General features: G+C 32.6%; 1 protein-coding gene across 1 annotated transcript; it reads right to left on the minus strand.

The window, feature by feature from the left end:
* Positions 1–6898: 6898 nt before the first annotated feature.
* Positions 6899–7914, minus strand: LOC105164302 (uncharacterized). Its single transcript, XM_011082924.3, has one exon. The coding sequence runs from the start codon at positions 7847–7849 to the stop codon at positions 7037–7039; it is 813 nt and encodes a 270-aa protein (XP_011081226.3). The 5' UTR covers positions 7850–7914; the 3' UTR covers positions 6899–7036.
* Between the last annotated feature and the right edge of the window lie 7543 nt (positions 7915–15457).

Here is a 15457-nt window from a genome sequence, read left to right on the forward strand (position 1 = left end):
ACCTATTTGGGACGATGTCATACGGCTGCCATATGAACTGTAATAAATACAAAGATGTAAATTAATATGAATTTAATTCACGGTATAAATATATGAATAATATGAAAAATAAGATATCTGATCCGCCTGCATCTCATCCAATATTTCTCGTGTGACTCGGACATTTCTCCGTACTATAGTGGTGAAAGTGTGCTGACAATTCCAAACTGCTGGGAGCCAGTGATTGTTGTCTATTTGGACTTGGCACATAAATAGCCGTTGGGCACCAAGTTCATGACAAAGTGGCGTAATCCGTGACCATGCCCAAATCTGCACGAACAATACAAATATGTGTTATTAATGAATATAATAGCAAAAAAACTGTGTAAGAGTTTTTAAGTCAATTTTACCTGTAGCAATTGCAGCGCCCCACCAATTGCCGCTTTGCCTTTCATGCTGGCATTGCATAATTCGCGATATAAAAATGCTAGCACAGCACTCCCCCAACTATAGTTTCTCGCGGTTTCTATATCTTCTAATTTTGAGAGATATAGTAATGAGACATTTATCTGAGAAATCTGGGTACATCAATCTCCTAAATAAAAGTAATGCAACGGTACGTGCGTACTGGATGACGACAGCCTGGGGAGTTTTATAAGTGATTTCGACCGCCGCCAAATGAGATGTAATTGCGGATGTCTATAGTCTCGAGCCCTTCAACACATTTGCATCCAAGCGAAAACCTATGTAAGTAAGACAATATTCTTGCCATTGTTGTGTTGTGCGGTCGAGATCAATTCCAGTCATCGGCTCGCCGTCTATTGGGAGTGCTCATATTATTTGAATATCTTGTAGGGTAATTGTTGCTTCCCCTACACGAAAATGAAAAGTGTGCATCTCCGATCGCCACCTCTCCACTAATGCAGTGATGAGGTGTTGATTTAATTGAAGGCGTCCGCACCTGTAAATTCCATAAAATTCTATTTGGTGTAGGATTTCTTGTACACGTTCGGACATATTATTTTGGTGAAAATGACTCCAAAAGCTACCATCTACACGCCGTGGAATTAGTACGGCATCTAGGTCACCTTCCGGAATATCGTCGGACCTATGTTGGACTTGTTGAGATAACACAGTCCCATCACGTGGTCCATACACAGAACGTCTATCCATTTGTACGAAAAATAAATTGAAAATAACATCACAGAAATGATTTTGAATGTAGTGAAAAATTGAAAGTCGAGAGTTTTGAATGAATTGAATGTTCACCACCCCTCCTCCGTCAAATTTATAATGGTTGACGGGCGTGGGTGATTTTTTTTTTAAATTTAAAAAAAATTAGATTTTGGCCGCGGCCAGCCTTAAAACTAAGGCTGGCAGCGCCAACCGTGGTCAAGGGCTGGCACGCTGCCAGCCCTTTGTGTATATATATATACATATATTATATATATGTATATGTATATATATATTATACATATGTATACATTTAATATATATATTAATTGAGACGGCTGGCACGTACCAGCCTTTAATAAAGGCTGGTAGGCGACCTACCTTATTAAATACATTTCGACATGTATAAATATGAGTAAAAGCTTGTTTCAATCGACGTGTTTCAAGTAGCAGAATCCCTTGTTCTTCCCATATCAAATACATTCCTCATTTTTACGTACAAATTTGCACAAAAATGTCTACTTCATCTTCTCGCATTGAGATTTTTTTGTATTTTGGTAGTGAATTATCGAGCGATGGATGGTCTGTTACATATGATCAGACGCCCATTGCAGCGATGAGGATCTCTCGTTCATTCACTTACGATCAATTTCTATCAAAAATCTACAAAAAAATTGGTGTTAATAGCTCCCAATTTTCGTTAAACGTATCTGCAAAACATTTATGCCAATACCTCGGGCGAATTAAGAAAACACTCATACCAATAAAGGATGACAGTACGTTGTCATTTTTCACTGATTCTACAGCTGGATTTCCATTCATGGAAATTTTCGTCGAAACTGTGCAAATCCACCACGGCGATGCTCCACAAATTGGCCAAGGTTGGGGAGCTTTCAATTCCCAAAATATGACTCAAGAGTGGGTGGATGACAACTCACAGATGAGTCAATAGTGGGGGGAATACATGGCGATGTTATCGAGCCAAGGATTTTCGTCATCTTCCAACTACGAAAATTTCACAGGTACGTATAACACTAATTTCGATGCAGGTGCTTCTAACCCCGATTTTGGTGCAGGCAGATCGAATTATGATACAGAGTGTTATACTCCCAACGTGGTGTCTGTTACGCAAGGGCTCGATAATATTAAACTCAATTACACAGAGCCCACCCACTCACATACTCCATCCACCTCCTATTTTATACCAAGTTCTGCACAAGACACTGCCGAGCCAGAAGACCCTATTGCAGACAGTTTGGCTAATGAATCAGATGCAGCTTCAAACCGGATGAAGTGGATTATCCAATTCCACCGAAGGATGGAATACAAGATGTTGACATAAATGTTGTGGCCGAAAATTTTGCACAAGGTACGTCAACATCCTCTCAACCGGTTACGCCACTCGAACTACTCAGCAAACATTTTACCGCTCTATACCATTTTTCGAGTAAACATTCCTGGAGGTACCAGTGGATTCCATTGATATACCGAACTTAAGATATGCAAAATTTTATGACAAAAACGAAGGCAGACTTGATGTGGGAATGCTTTTCAAAAATAAAGAAGCTTTAATCGAGGCGGTGAAAGATCACTCAATACGATATGCCCGACACGAGTATTGGGTAGCTGAGAGTTCAAAGGTCAAGTGGAAAGTATTGTGTAAGCATAGCACCAAAGGTATATATATATATTTATCGTATATGTATAAGCATACAAAATTATTTGACTGATTCGTATTTATTTTTTTCAGCTATGTGGTGTAGATGGGAGCTGCGAGGCATTTTCAAACAAAAAATGGGAAGGTGGACAATAACAAAATACGGAGGGGACCATACATGTATATTGAATCAAATGTCCCTCGAACATGGTAATTTAGATAGAGTATATGTTGCTTCTTTATTGTTAGGACATGTAAAATGCAACCCGTCGTACGGAATAAAGCATGTCATCCAGACTGTGAAAGACCATATCGGATACGATATACCATATCAAAAGGCATGGTACAGTTTGAAGATGGCACGTGAGATGGTTTATGGCACATGGGAGAGCTCCGTTCAAAAGCTACCCAAATACTTGGGAGCTCTCCAAAAAATATAATCCAAGAACGTTTGTTGAATGGCAACACAAAGCCCGCGACACATCAACCAGTGCATATGTGATATGGTACATATTCTGGGCGTTCAAGCCGTGTATTGAAGGGTTCCAACACTATCGCAACCTTATCAGTGTAGATGGGACCCATCTATATACAAAGTACAAGCACAAGATGTTGATTGCTGCTGCCATGGATGGAAATCAACAGGTATTCCCTCTTGCTTTTGCAACTGTCGATGAATAATCACATTTATCTTGAAAGTGGTTTCTTAGACAATTGAGCAGACACATTATACGGGGGCGGCAGGGTATCTGCCTTATTTCTGACCGCCATGCTGGTATCACAAGAGTTGTACGTGAATGTCCGGATTTCGTGCCACCTAACGGCGTGCACCGATATTGCTTGCGGCATGTATGTTCCAATTTCAACAGTAAACAAAAAAATGTTGTATTGAAGGATCTTCGTTGGAGAGCTGGCTCTGAATATCAGATCAGAAAATTCAATCACATTATGGAGGAGATAAAGAGCCAGTCACTAGAGGCGTTTCAGTGGTTAGATAGGATCGACAAGGAAAAATGGACAGCATCACATGACGGTGGATGGCGATGCGAAATTCTGACGACAAATATGTCGGAATGCATAAATGGAGTATTGAAAAGGGCTCGTCGCCTACCGTTGACAGCAATTGCTGAGATAACGTTTCAGCGAAGTGTCCATTATTTCCGTGAGAGGTTAGCAAGAAGTACTGTAATATTGGCCAACAACCAATTGTGGACGGATTTTGCACATAAGATGTTCACACGTTGGCATCAAAATTCTATTGAACATACCGTCACCAAATACCATCAGTTCCAACAGTCCGCCTCGGTTGTTACAAGACGTCACAGTGGACATGGAGTCAACACCCATGTTGTCAAAATTGCGAACCGAGAATGTTCTTGCGGCAAATGGACTCAATTTGGTGTTCCTTGCAGTCACACTGAAAAGATATGCGCTGCATACATGATTAATGCTGCATCAATGGTGAAGGATTATTACGATATAATGGCTTATAAGAATACATATTCTAAGTCATTTGAACCTGTGCATTCTGAAGATTATTGGGATGTACCGGAATTTGAGTTGGTCCACCATCCTACTATTCGCATCTCTTCGCGCCCTGGTCGAAATCAAACAACACGTATTCACAACGAGATGGATTGGGCGCAAACGCGTGCACGACAACAAGCACAACAAAGAAATTTTTCAACACAATCAGATGTGTCAGTACCGGGTAGCCAGGATTAAATGTATACTTTTTGTATTTTTTACAATTGTACAAAACTATACACTTTTACATTTATATATTTAATGTAATTTTTTATAATTGTACAAAAGAAATAACTATTACATTTGTACCCTTAATTGTAATTTTTTAAGTTAATGCAATATTAATTTTATTATTTTTTGGATTTTAGTATGTTGTTAAAATTAATTATATATAAATTAAATTATATAAATTTATTTAAACGAAAAAAAAAAACCAAAAATACCCAAGTCGGGATTTAAAATCCCGACTTCATCAGTTTTGCATTTTTCCCCTATATTTTATTGACAAATCGCGACTCGTCATACTTTTATTATATATTTTAAAAAAAATATAATAATATAATTTTTTTTAATAATAAAAAATTAATTAACTCAGCTTCCTCAAGGAATGTCTCCAATATTTAAATTAGGGGTCCTAGAGGTCTCTTTGCTACCTTTAATGTGCTAATATATGCCTTTTTTTATGAAGATGGGAACTTTTCTAAGCCTCTTGCCAAAAGCCATCCTCTGTCCAGGCACATAAGCTCTACTTCATGCACCCATAATAAGCCCTCATATGCAGAAGCAAATATTCCCTACCTCTGAGTAGGAACCTAAGCCCTCTTTTGTAGAGGCACATAAGCTCTGCTCCGAGCAGGCACCCTCTAGAAAAATAATTTATATAAGACAAAAATGGTCACACTCACTAAGTTACAGGACTAAAAATTATAATATTTTTAAAATGCAAGCAACTTGTCTGTAATATTGTAATTGATCAAGTTATCCAAATAGTAATTTATCTTCTCATATTTTTTTTAAAATAAAACGATTTACCTCTTTAGAGAGGAAGATTAATAGCTTCATTTTAAAAAATATTGGGAGTTGAATTACTATATTTTTTTATGGGAAGTAATTTGCTAATTTATAATATCAAAAAGGGTAAATTACATTAAACCCCATATTTGATGTGTTGAAGTATTTTGATGATTTATATTTTTTTGTTTGTTTGTTGTGTATACATATTTTTGTTATTGATACAGCTTATTCGTCTTTGATATTTAATATATTGAAAAATATAATTAATTGGGTCTAGATCTACAAGAAAATAAAAGCATGTGATAATTTAATGTAGTAAGAAAAATGAGAAATAATACTAAGACAAAAATTATGAGACGAATATACATCCAGCGTTGTAGAGATATGCAGTTTGTTTACTTAATCATATATTTCCATTTATGTTTACTTGCACAAATTTAAGAAAAAATCCAGCTTTTTCATTCAATCCATTAACCTTTAGGAAACAAATATGAATAACTCTTACAGTAGTCAAAGATGGGATTGATTATGACAATTCACAAGAGGGATGACAAAAGAGAACGGACAACATAATATGGAACAGGTAAAGGTTAAATGTATTTTTGATATGGTAATTTAGGTTTTTTAGCATTTTTATTTTTAAAATTTTTAAAACAGTATTTTGATTTTATATCTTTTTAATTTTTATATTTTCAAATTTCTTTTTCGCTGGAGTTTAACCTTTTCTCCAGAAAGATACATGTGCATTTCATGTGATCTTTCAAAATTTGGACTGTTATTTCTATTGACTCATTTTTTGCCAGTATTTTTCTCGAAGTTCACCTTGTTGGTGAAGGTTACCTTCGAATTTGTTATAATTTTGTCATTACTAACATGTTATAAGTTCCATAATTTTATTTTATCTGACCACTTAATAAACTTATTTTTAAAATAAGATCTAACATCTTATAAGCTCTAAAAAAAATTTATAAGATCGATATATGAGCTTATAACATCTTCTAGATAAGCTTAGCCAAACACCCTAAAAAATGTTTTAAAAGCTTATATAATATTAGATATCTTAATTTAAAAATAAGTTAATAAAGTGTTTGAATAAAATAAAATATAAGCTTATAAGATGTTGGTAATGATAAATTTTTAATTAATTTCAAGAAATTTATTGAGATCTTCATTTGATTAATTTTAATTTAAATCTATTCAACTACCACAATTATAATAATGATAAATAATAATAATAATATATTTAAAAAACATCAAATTACTAGAGCTCAACTCGAGTCCGTTTAACTAACGCTGGTTTGAGTTTGCTTTGAGTATTAATAAAACCGAGAAATTACATTTTACATTCTATAAATTAAATTTTTTGCGATTATGATACTATTATTTTTTTAATTCACAATATTACATCCCATACTTCCAACAAATTCGCCACTTTTGTTTTAAATCTTAATTCCATCAAATTTCTTATGAGAATAGTAGAAGTTGCACACAAAATGCACAATTCATATTCATTTTCACATTAATTATTGAAGTCGCGACAGCCATGCATGCACGAACCTGAATCTGTACTAAGACAAAGCAAAATTACAGGGACGATCGGAAAACAACAAGAACTCTACCTTAAAAAACGAAGAAATAGAATTTACTGCGCTGCTGTTTCGTCTTCGTCAAGCAAAGTAAGTAGATTTAAAGAGGCGGGCAGACGAAACCAGGTGGAGGTGTTAACCCACAGGTCGCCAGTACCTGAAGGGCCAGAGGAAGAAATACATTGAGATTAAGAAGTTTCAGCCTTATTGTTGTGCACAAGCAAATGGCTGCTTCCAGCTCCAGCAGCCCTTGAATCACCGGGCAGCATATATTTTCAATCGGGTTTCCTATCCCAACATGAACTAATCCTCCCAGCACGTCCAGGCAAAGCCCCAGTTTCAGCGCATCTATCGGGCAGGTCACTCTCGGAGGCGGGCTGATGATGCCCGGTCCGCCACCGCCGCCCCCTGGAGGGGTGTAAGGTGGGTACGAAGAAGACGGCGGTGGTCTTGTCACCGGAGGGTTGATAATTGGGGGGACTATCCCTGGCGGGTTGATTATAGGTGGGATGATGCCCGGAGGATTTGTAATCGGCGGTGTGATAATTACTGGCGGTGGCATTATTATTGGTGGCACGATCACTGGTGGATTGTTTATAGGTGGCAACACCTTGGGTGGCGGTCCGCCGCCATGGTGTGGTGGCCTACCTCCGTGATGTGGTGGCCTACCGCCGTGGTGTGGTGGAGAAGGTGGATAAGGTCGGGGGGTTCGGGGAGGCAGCGGTCTAGGGTAGGAAGGCGGGCGGTGCTTGGGAGGCGAGGGGGGGTGGGGACGGGGAGTCGAGGGCGGGGAGGGGCGTCGGTAGGGTGGATAAGGTGGTGGGCAGTTCCGTTGCCAAGCGTAAGCTGGTGGCAATGTTATTAACATCCAGAACATGCACACAAAGAACATTGCTATTGTCTTTGAACCCATGGCTTAGGGTTCAGAAAAGAAGGCGTATTTTTCCTACTATTTCTTGAGTTTGGTGACAAGGGTTCTATGTACAAGTTTTTATAGCAGAATTCTACGGATGGCCCGTGAATGATGTGCTTCAAATTAATGGAAAAAATTCTTCTTTTTAGAATATGATGATAAAAATGAATCAAGTACAAGTAATTATAATTGTTTTTTTAGTAAATCGATTATCAACTATATAATGAAATTCAATAATTAATATATATACATCAATTACCAATATAAAATATGCATAACTATTCAATAATAATAGACTAATAACTGCTAGGCCGGATTTTGGTTAGAAGATCTATACATAAATTTTAGAAATAATTACACTGACATTTCTTAAAATACGGTAAAATTATGCGTACCATTTTTTAATTCTACATAATTATATATAGACCCATTAAAATTATCACAAATCTTAATTACAATTAATTTTAACCCTATGATCAGGATTTTCCAGGCCAGAAATTATTATAATTATTATTAAAAACAGAGAACAGAAATAATTTCACTATGATCAGTAGGACTAGAAAATATCAATTAAATTTCATTTCTCATACTGATTAAATTATCAAAGAAATTATTATTATTATTAAAAAAATTAAAGGAATACTTGAATATATAAATTCCAAATTCAGGACTTTTGATAGCTAGATTCTTTTTCATAAAAATAATTTCACATCATCATCAATATATAGATGACTCATATATTAAAAACTATAACGAACTTACATAAAATAATACAAAACGTCCAAATATTTAACCGGATTTGAAACTATAGTCTTATATTAATTTGTCTCGTTACGAAAAATAACGTTGAAGCAATTGTATATATTCCTTACAAAATAATAAAATTCTTTGCTTAAATAAATTAGCAACTAATTCAATAAAAATTAATTTGTGAATTAATACGATTATAATTTTTATTATCAATTCTTTTTTGTAATTATTAAATCATTTTCTTGTGGTGTATAATCATATAACCTAAAACCTAGTCACTCAGTGAAGGCAATGAAACTCTGATAATCGAGAAAAGGACAGAACGTGAATTTGTGAAGAGACCAAAGGCAGTGAACTGGGAAATTGAACTGGGAATTTTGTAAGGATGTTGGGCCTTTGCAAACTTCAATATGACTCCGTGACTGCCAATTCTCAATCCGTGATGACTCTCTCTCTCTCTGTGTCTTCGATTCCCAGAACAATTTCAGCTTGCACGGATTTTCATGCTTTCTTTCTTTTTTTTGGGTGAAAATTTTCATGCTTTCTTTCAACATTATATATGTTTGTTTTTCATTATCTGTCCATCACTTATAATTATACTTTTCTTCCTCAAATTTAGTATAATTATATGTAAATTTTTGGTGATTTAGAAAATTACATCTATCACTTTTGAGATTCACTTTCGTTTAACAAATAAGTCCCATCGTTGATCAAAATTCATTAAATTTACTGATATTAATAAAAAGATTGAATGAAAATTTTTATTTATCAATTGACTTATTACTGACTTATTGCATGTTAAATAATTTTTTTTGAATTAAACTATCATTATAACAGTGAAGATATACCTTCTCATATGCATTAACGCATGAAAACCTATGGGAGTATTGATCATAAAAATTTTTATTTAACCTACAATAAATTAGTAGTAAATCAATCAAGGGTAAACATAATTTTATTTTTCGATTTTTTTTGTCAGTATCAATAAATTTTGTGAATTTTAACTAATGGAGGATCTTGTTTGTTAGACGGAAGTAAATTTTAGATATGATAGTTGAAATTTTCCAAACTACAAAGAATCTACATATAATTATATTAAACCTCAATAGAGGGGAGCGCAATTATTCCTTTTTCTATTTTTTCTAAACCTTTTCATCCATTATTCGAGAGGTGTATATTAAGTAAGAGAGAGAGAGAGAGAGAGAGTAGAAAGTAGAAATTAGAGATGAGAAAAAATTCAAGTGGGAATTTTTATGTTGTTATTATTTATCTACATGAATAAAAAACTGTTTTGTGATACCTAACAAATATAATTGTAATAATCATAGCTGATTAATAATATTATATAAATAAATTTGATATATAAATAACACCTATTATACAGTAGAATAACATCTTACGTATATAGCAGGGGTTTAAATTCATGACTTTTAATATTATGGGGCCTCAATTCGCCAATTTGTTAGACCTTATTAACTTATCATCAGTAAAACTTAATGATATAAGTTATGCATAAAGTGATCAATTAAAGTAATTAGCAATATATATATATATATAATATTTATAGTGACAATTACTATATTCATTATCCCTAATTGACAAATTTATGTAAAAATTTTGTTACCGATAATTATATTGTGACAAAAAGAAATATATATTGTCATATATTTACTAATATGCTTTAAAGTTTTTTTATTTAATATTCAGTCATTAATATTATAATATTTTCTTATAATTTGCACCCAGCAATTGAGATGTTGATTTCTTAAAGTTCCAACGTTATCCACGTTCATAAGATTTCCTAAAATTTTACGTGCTTTTGCGCGTCCTTATTATGCAATGAAGTTGATATATATATATATATATATATATATATATATATATATATTGATCCGACCACAACATAAAATTTCTATATTTGACATGGTTGACTTTTCATGAATAAATTTAAATAATGAATTCGAATTATTAGATGTACGAATATTTGTTTTATTTTATATTATTTATTGTAATTTATTTTATTTTTTTAAATTATAAAATTTATTGATCAAATTATTATTCAATTTATGAAGATATTAAAATAGTTATGTATATAAGATCCTTAAAAGAAAGAGAAAAAATAGTAGCATAAAGAAACAAAAGACTTGCACTTTTTTTTTCTTTCTTTTTGGGAGGAGAGGAGGTGGTGGATATAGAAGTCTCTTTTACAGAAAGGGTTGGTTAAAATTGTAATAAAATGTATTTATAAGTTAAAAAGGTAAATTATAACTATCTTTGCTGAGATTTAGTATAATTATGAATACCCTTCATTGTTTGAAAATTATAAATACCTTTTAATATTAGATGAAATTATGTAATTTTTGGGTGAAGGTATGTTATTGTCAACTACGTTCTTATTATTTTTTGTCCTTTAACTTTTTAAGATAGTAGTTTTGGTCCTGTCTTTTTAATTCTTGCGATTTCGGTCATTTTTTTGTGGAATTCTCTCTTCTCACCGAAAAAATACATATGAATTTCACGTGATGTTTTAAAATTGAGACTACTATCCCTATTAGCAGATTTTGCCTAGTTTTTGTCCTTTAACATTATAGGATAGCATTCTGGTCATTTATATTTTTAATTTTTATAATTTTAATCTTTTTCTTTCTAGACCTTCACGAAAATTTAAAAGATATAGAATAAAGTATTAATTTAAAAAGTTAAAAAGAACAAAAACATCAAAAGAACTAAATAATCACAGACCAAGAATGAACTTAAGCCTTAGAATCTCAAGTAAACTTTCTTTGTCTTCTTCTAACATAATGAGGTAAAGAGATAACATAGGGGGGGAAACATAACCACTTAGGATAGACCATGCTAGAACTCATACATATTTTTTCTTTCATTTTATTAATGTAATGTATTGATTATATTTTTTACTCTTATTTATAATATTTTAAAGTATGAAAAATTATTTTTTATATACATGCAGAAATTACGTAGCACAATAATTAGCATTTAAAAATAAAAAAACAACCTCTCTAATTAGAATCTCTCTCTCCACTTCATCTTGTACGTGGCTAATTTTGCAGGTGCTTCCAAATTCATGCAAAAGTCAGTGGAATCAGTGAACTGAAATGGAAAAATCTTATTTTGTAAGTTTTGAGAAAATATACTGAAATTACAGCGAATTATGAGTACTCGTTTGTCCTGTTGCAGTACTGTTCTGGAGCGGAGAGAGAACACCACATCTGCTTCTTCTTTGTCTGCTTTCTTGCAGAAGTTCAATCCCTTCGTTTCACGAAGTCATCACGTGAACTTATTGCTCTGATTTGGAAGATAACTTCTTCTGATCATAAAGGAAATTGGAAACACAAAAACGTGGAAGCGGTGAGCGTCCGAATATGAGAAATAGGACAAAAATACAATTTATTCACGTAATAGGATAAATCAACAAAAAATTCTTATAAACAATAAAATCGTAAATCATTCTCAGTCTTTTGAAAAATGAAGCAAATTTTGACTCTTAGATGGTAGTTTGCTAATTTATTATTATTTTTTAACAGAGGGATATTTGCTCATTTCACATATTACATGGATAAATTGTATTTAATCTCAAAAAAATAATTCAATAATTACGAAAATATTTAATGTTAAAATTAGTGTCGAACTAATTAGCAACTAAAATATTTATTGCTAATCGAATACTATTTTAATATATATTTTAAATGATTTGTTGCTAAATTTTATAGCAAATTAATTTTCATTGCTAATGTATTAACAAATCATATATTAAAATTTTACTTGTTAATTAACTCGATGGTAATTTTTTTCATTATTATTTAACCATTTTTTTTTATAGTGATGGTAAAAAGTGTCACCTGGTTCTTAACAGTAGGTTTGAAAAATTAATCAGAACAATTCCGTTCCAACATTTATAATCTAAAATATTATATTTAAAGGGGATTTTTTTTATTCCAATTCTTTAATAATTGTTGCTTTAGAGAAAACTTTAAAAAATGGATGTCTACTACTTGCTTGCTAATATAAGTTATACCATCATCATATATCTCATGTCGAAATTAAGCCTCTGAATAACTAAGTTGGAATAGTTACTGTCTAATCATTCTAAATGAATAGGAACACCATCTATTAGGATGAAACGTCTCTCGTTTCATGGCGTTCCAAAACCCGATCCAACTGCCCGATTAAAATTCTGCATTTATTTTGTAGTAATTGATAATGTATGCATATATACTCAGAGAATAATTTGTATTATTATGAAATCAACAAGAACCCATCTAAATATGTATACACTGACATAGGATGCTGAAGAGCTCTAAACATTTTATAAAATTACAAAATCAAGTGCACTTAAAACCAAAATAGTACTCATTCGTGGAAAAAATATAATTTTAGTCTTGTAATTTAGGAAGTAGCATTTTTCATTCTATACGAATGATTTTCGTAACTTAATCTTGTAATTTTATAATTTTGACAATTTTAGGCGTTTTTCAGCTATTTTGACTAAAAAATTGCAGGTGACTTTATACATAGCTCAATAAAATTGAAATTTTGGAAAGGAAAAAAAAAACTAAAATTTTAAAATTACAAGACTATATTGTGAAATCAATTAATGCAGAACTAATTAGAAATGCCCCAAAAATTAAAAGACTAAAATTGTATTTTTCTAAAAAAAAAACATTTGACATCAAACACTTAAGTACAATTAAAAGCATCAAATTTGTCTTGAAAATAATATTTTTATTCTAGTTTTTAATTTGTATTGTATTTTGTACCTACACAACACGTGCTTTTTATTAGCATATATAAATTTATAGGTAAAATTGCAAAATTTGTCCTGCATCTATAGTGGATTGGCAAAATTAGTCCTCTAAGTATTGGACTGATAATTTTGGTCGTGTAAGTTTTAATTTGTGACAATTTTAGTCCCTCTGACCAAAAATTGTCAAATTTTAGCCGAATAAATTAGGATTTAGGATCGACTGCCAACTAGACTCAATTTACATACGTGGCATCCTACTTGGATGCTAAATCGGCCTAGGAGGAGGAAAAACAGCCACATGTAGATCACATGTAAAGAAAAAATAGGGAAAGTAATCGAAAATGTGGTCTTGAATGATTGGATATGAAAACGGAGAGAACTGACTAGATAGTGAACGAAAATAGATGAATTTGGGTAGAATCGACTCGTCAGAGGATGAGGAGTCGATTTATGATGGTCTCAAATGATGGATAGGTCGGACAGTGGCGAATCGAGAAGAGAAATAAACAATTTTAGGTTGGGGGTTGGCCGCGGTGGGAGGCGAACACGGAGGGGGTTCGTCGTGGGCAAGGGAGGGGGTTGTGCTGGTGGAGGCAAGGGTGAGGTTGAGGGCTAGCCGCAACAGGAGGCGGAAGAGAGAGGGAACTAGGCGGTGGCGAGGGTGGGGCGGCGAGGGAGGGAATTAGCCCTACGGGGTTTACTTTTTTATGTTTTTTCCTTTTTGTTAAGGTTTTATGATTTTTTTATTATTAATTAATAATAAAAATTTAGAATAATTAAAATAATAAATTCAAATTTATTACTAAATTATAATTTCTTAAGTACATTAAATAAAAATTATTTTAATTTGACTTGGCCACATCAGCATTCGCATAGGATGCTGAAATGTAAGTGACATCCATTTGGACGTCGAAACTCTAAACCCTAATTTGATTTTTTATTTTTTGGCCATTTTTGACCGGGAAGACCAAAATAGCTATAAATTAAACATAAAGGACTAAAATAATTATAAGATTAATTATGACACCCCCAATATATATATAGGACTAATTTTGCAATTTTGCCTAAAAATATATATGCATGCATGACTAGATATCTATTTAAATAATGCATATAGACATAGACACTATCGAAAATATAATATTTAATCATGCTAATTACCATGGTTAATGATAAATAGCCATAGCAAATAGTTATTAACTACGATCAAACAACAGTTGTTGGTCGTGGTTTTTGCGAGAATGACTAAAATATTTTTTATGGTTAAAAGACATGGCAATTATTTTTACCATGGCTTTGGCCCCTACCACCTATAGGCAGTTTTAAACAAGTTTCTTTTGAAATAGATACCTTAACGCCAAGTATGGCTCGTAACAATCTATCTTCGGGGGCATATGATGATTCTTTCACCATCTTGAGCGTTAATTTACCTACTAAAATATCACTCCTCTCTACCCAAGATCCCACAATTCCATTTTTGTCTAAATTGCAAACTAAATGGGCTTCCTGTGGCAAATAATTTTTTTACGATAGAAAATCTAAATTTTTGTATTGATTTTATTTAATCTTAATTAATAATAGTTATTGGCCTTAATTTTTAATATATATTAATATTATGGCCAATAACTTTTTTTCTAGTGAGAGAAACATTTCACTGTAGGCCTTCTCTGTATTTATAAATAAGTATCTTAGTTTAGTTTAATCTCAAAATCACTTTTGTCTTAGTTATCTAATTAGGAAAAAATGCAAGCAACCCCCTTGTAATATCGCAAATGAGCAAATTACCCCCTTGTAAAAAATAAATAGCGATTTACCTCTCTATATCTTTTAAAATACAATAATTTACCCCCCTATGATTTTTATAATGAAGCAATCTACCTCCCTATATAAGGAGGTTAATTGCTTCATTTTAAAAAATATAAGGAAGTAAATTGTTATATTTTTTCATAGGGGGGTAATGTGCTCATTTTTTAGTATCACAGGGGGATAAATTGCTATTCACCCTATCTAATTATGTCCAAAGCTGATATAAAATTTAATCCAATTATATATTCATTAATTTGGGATGAATTGCTCAAAATCCAATAGATAAC

The sequence above is a fragment of the Sesamum indicum genome, linkage group LG6 (assembly GCF_026168435.1).
Source record: "Sesamum indicum cultivar Baizhima isolate 11 linkage group LG6, ASM2616843v1, whole genome shotgun sequence".
NCBI classification, from domain to species: Eukaryota; Viridiplantae; Streptophyta; class Magnoliopsida; order Lamiales; family Pedaliaceae; genus Sesamum; species Sesamum indicum.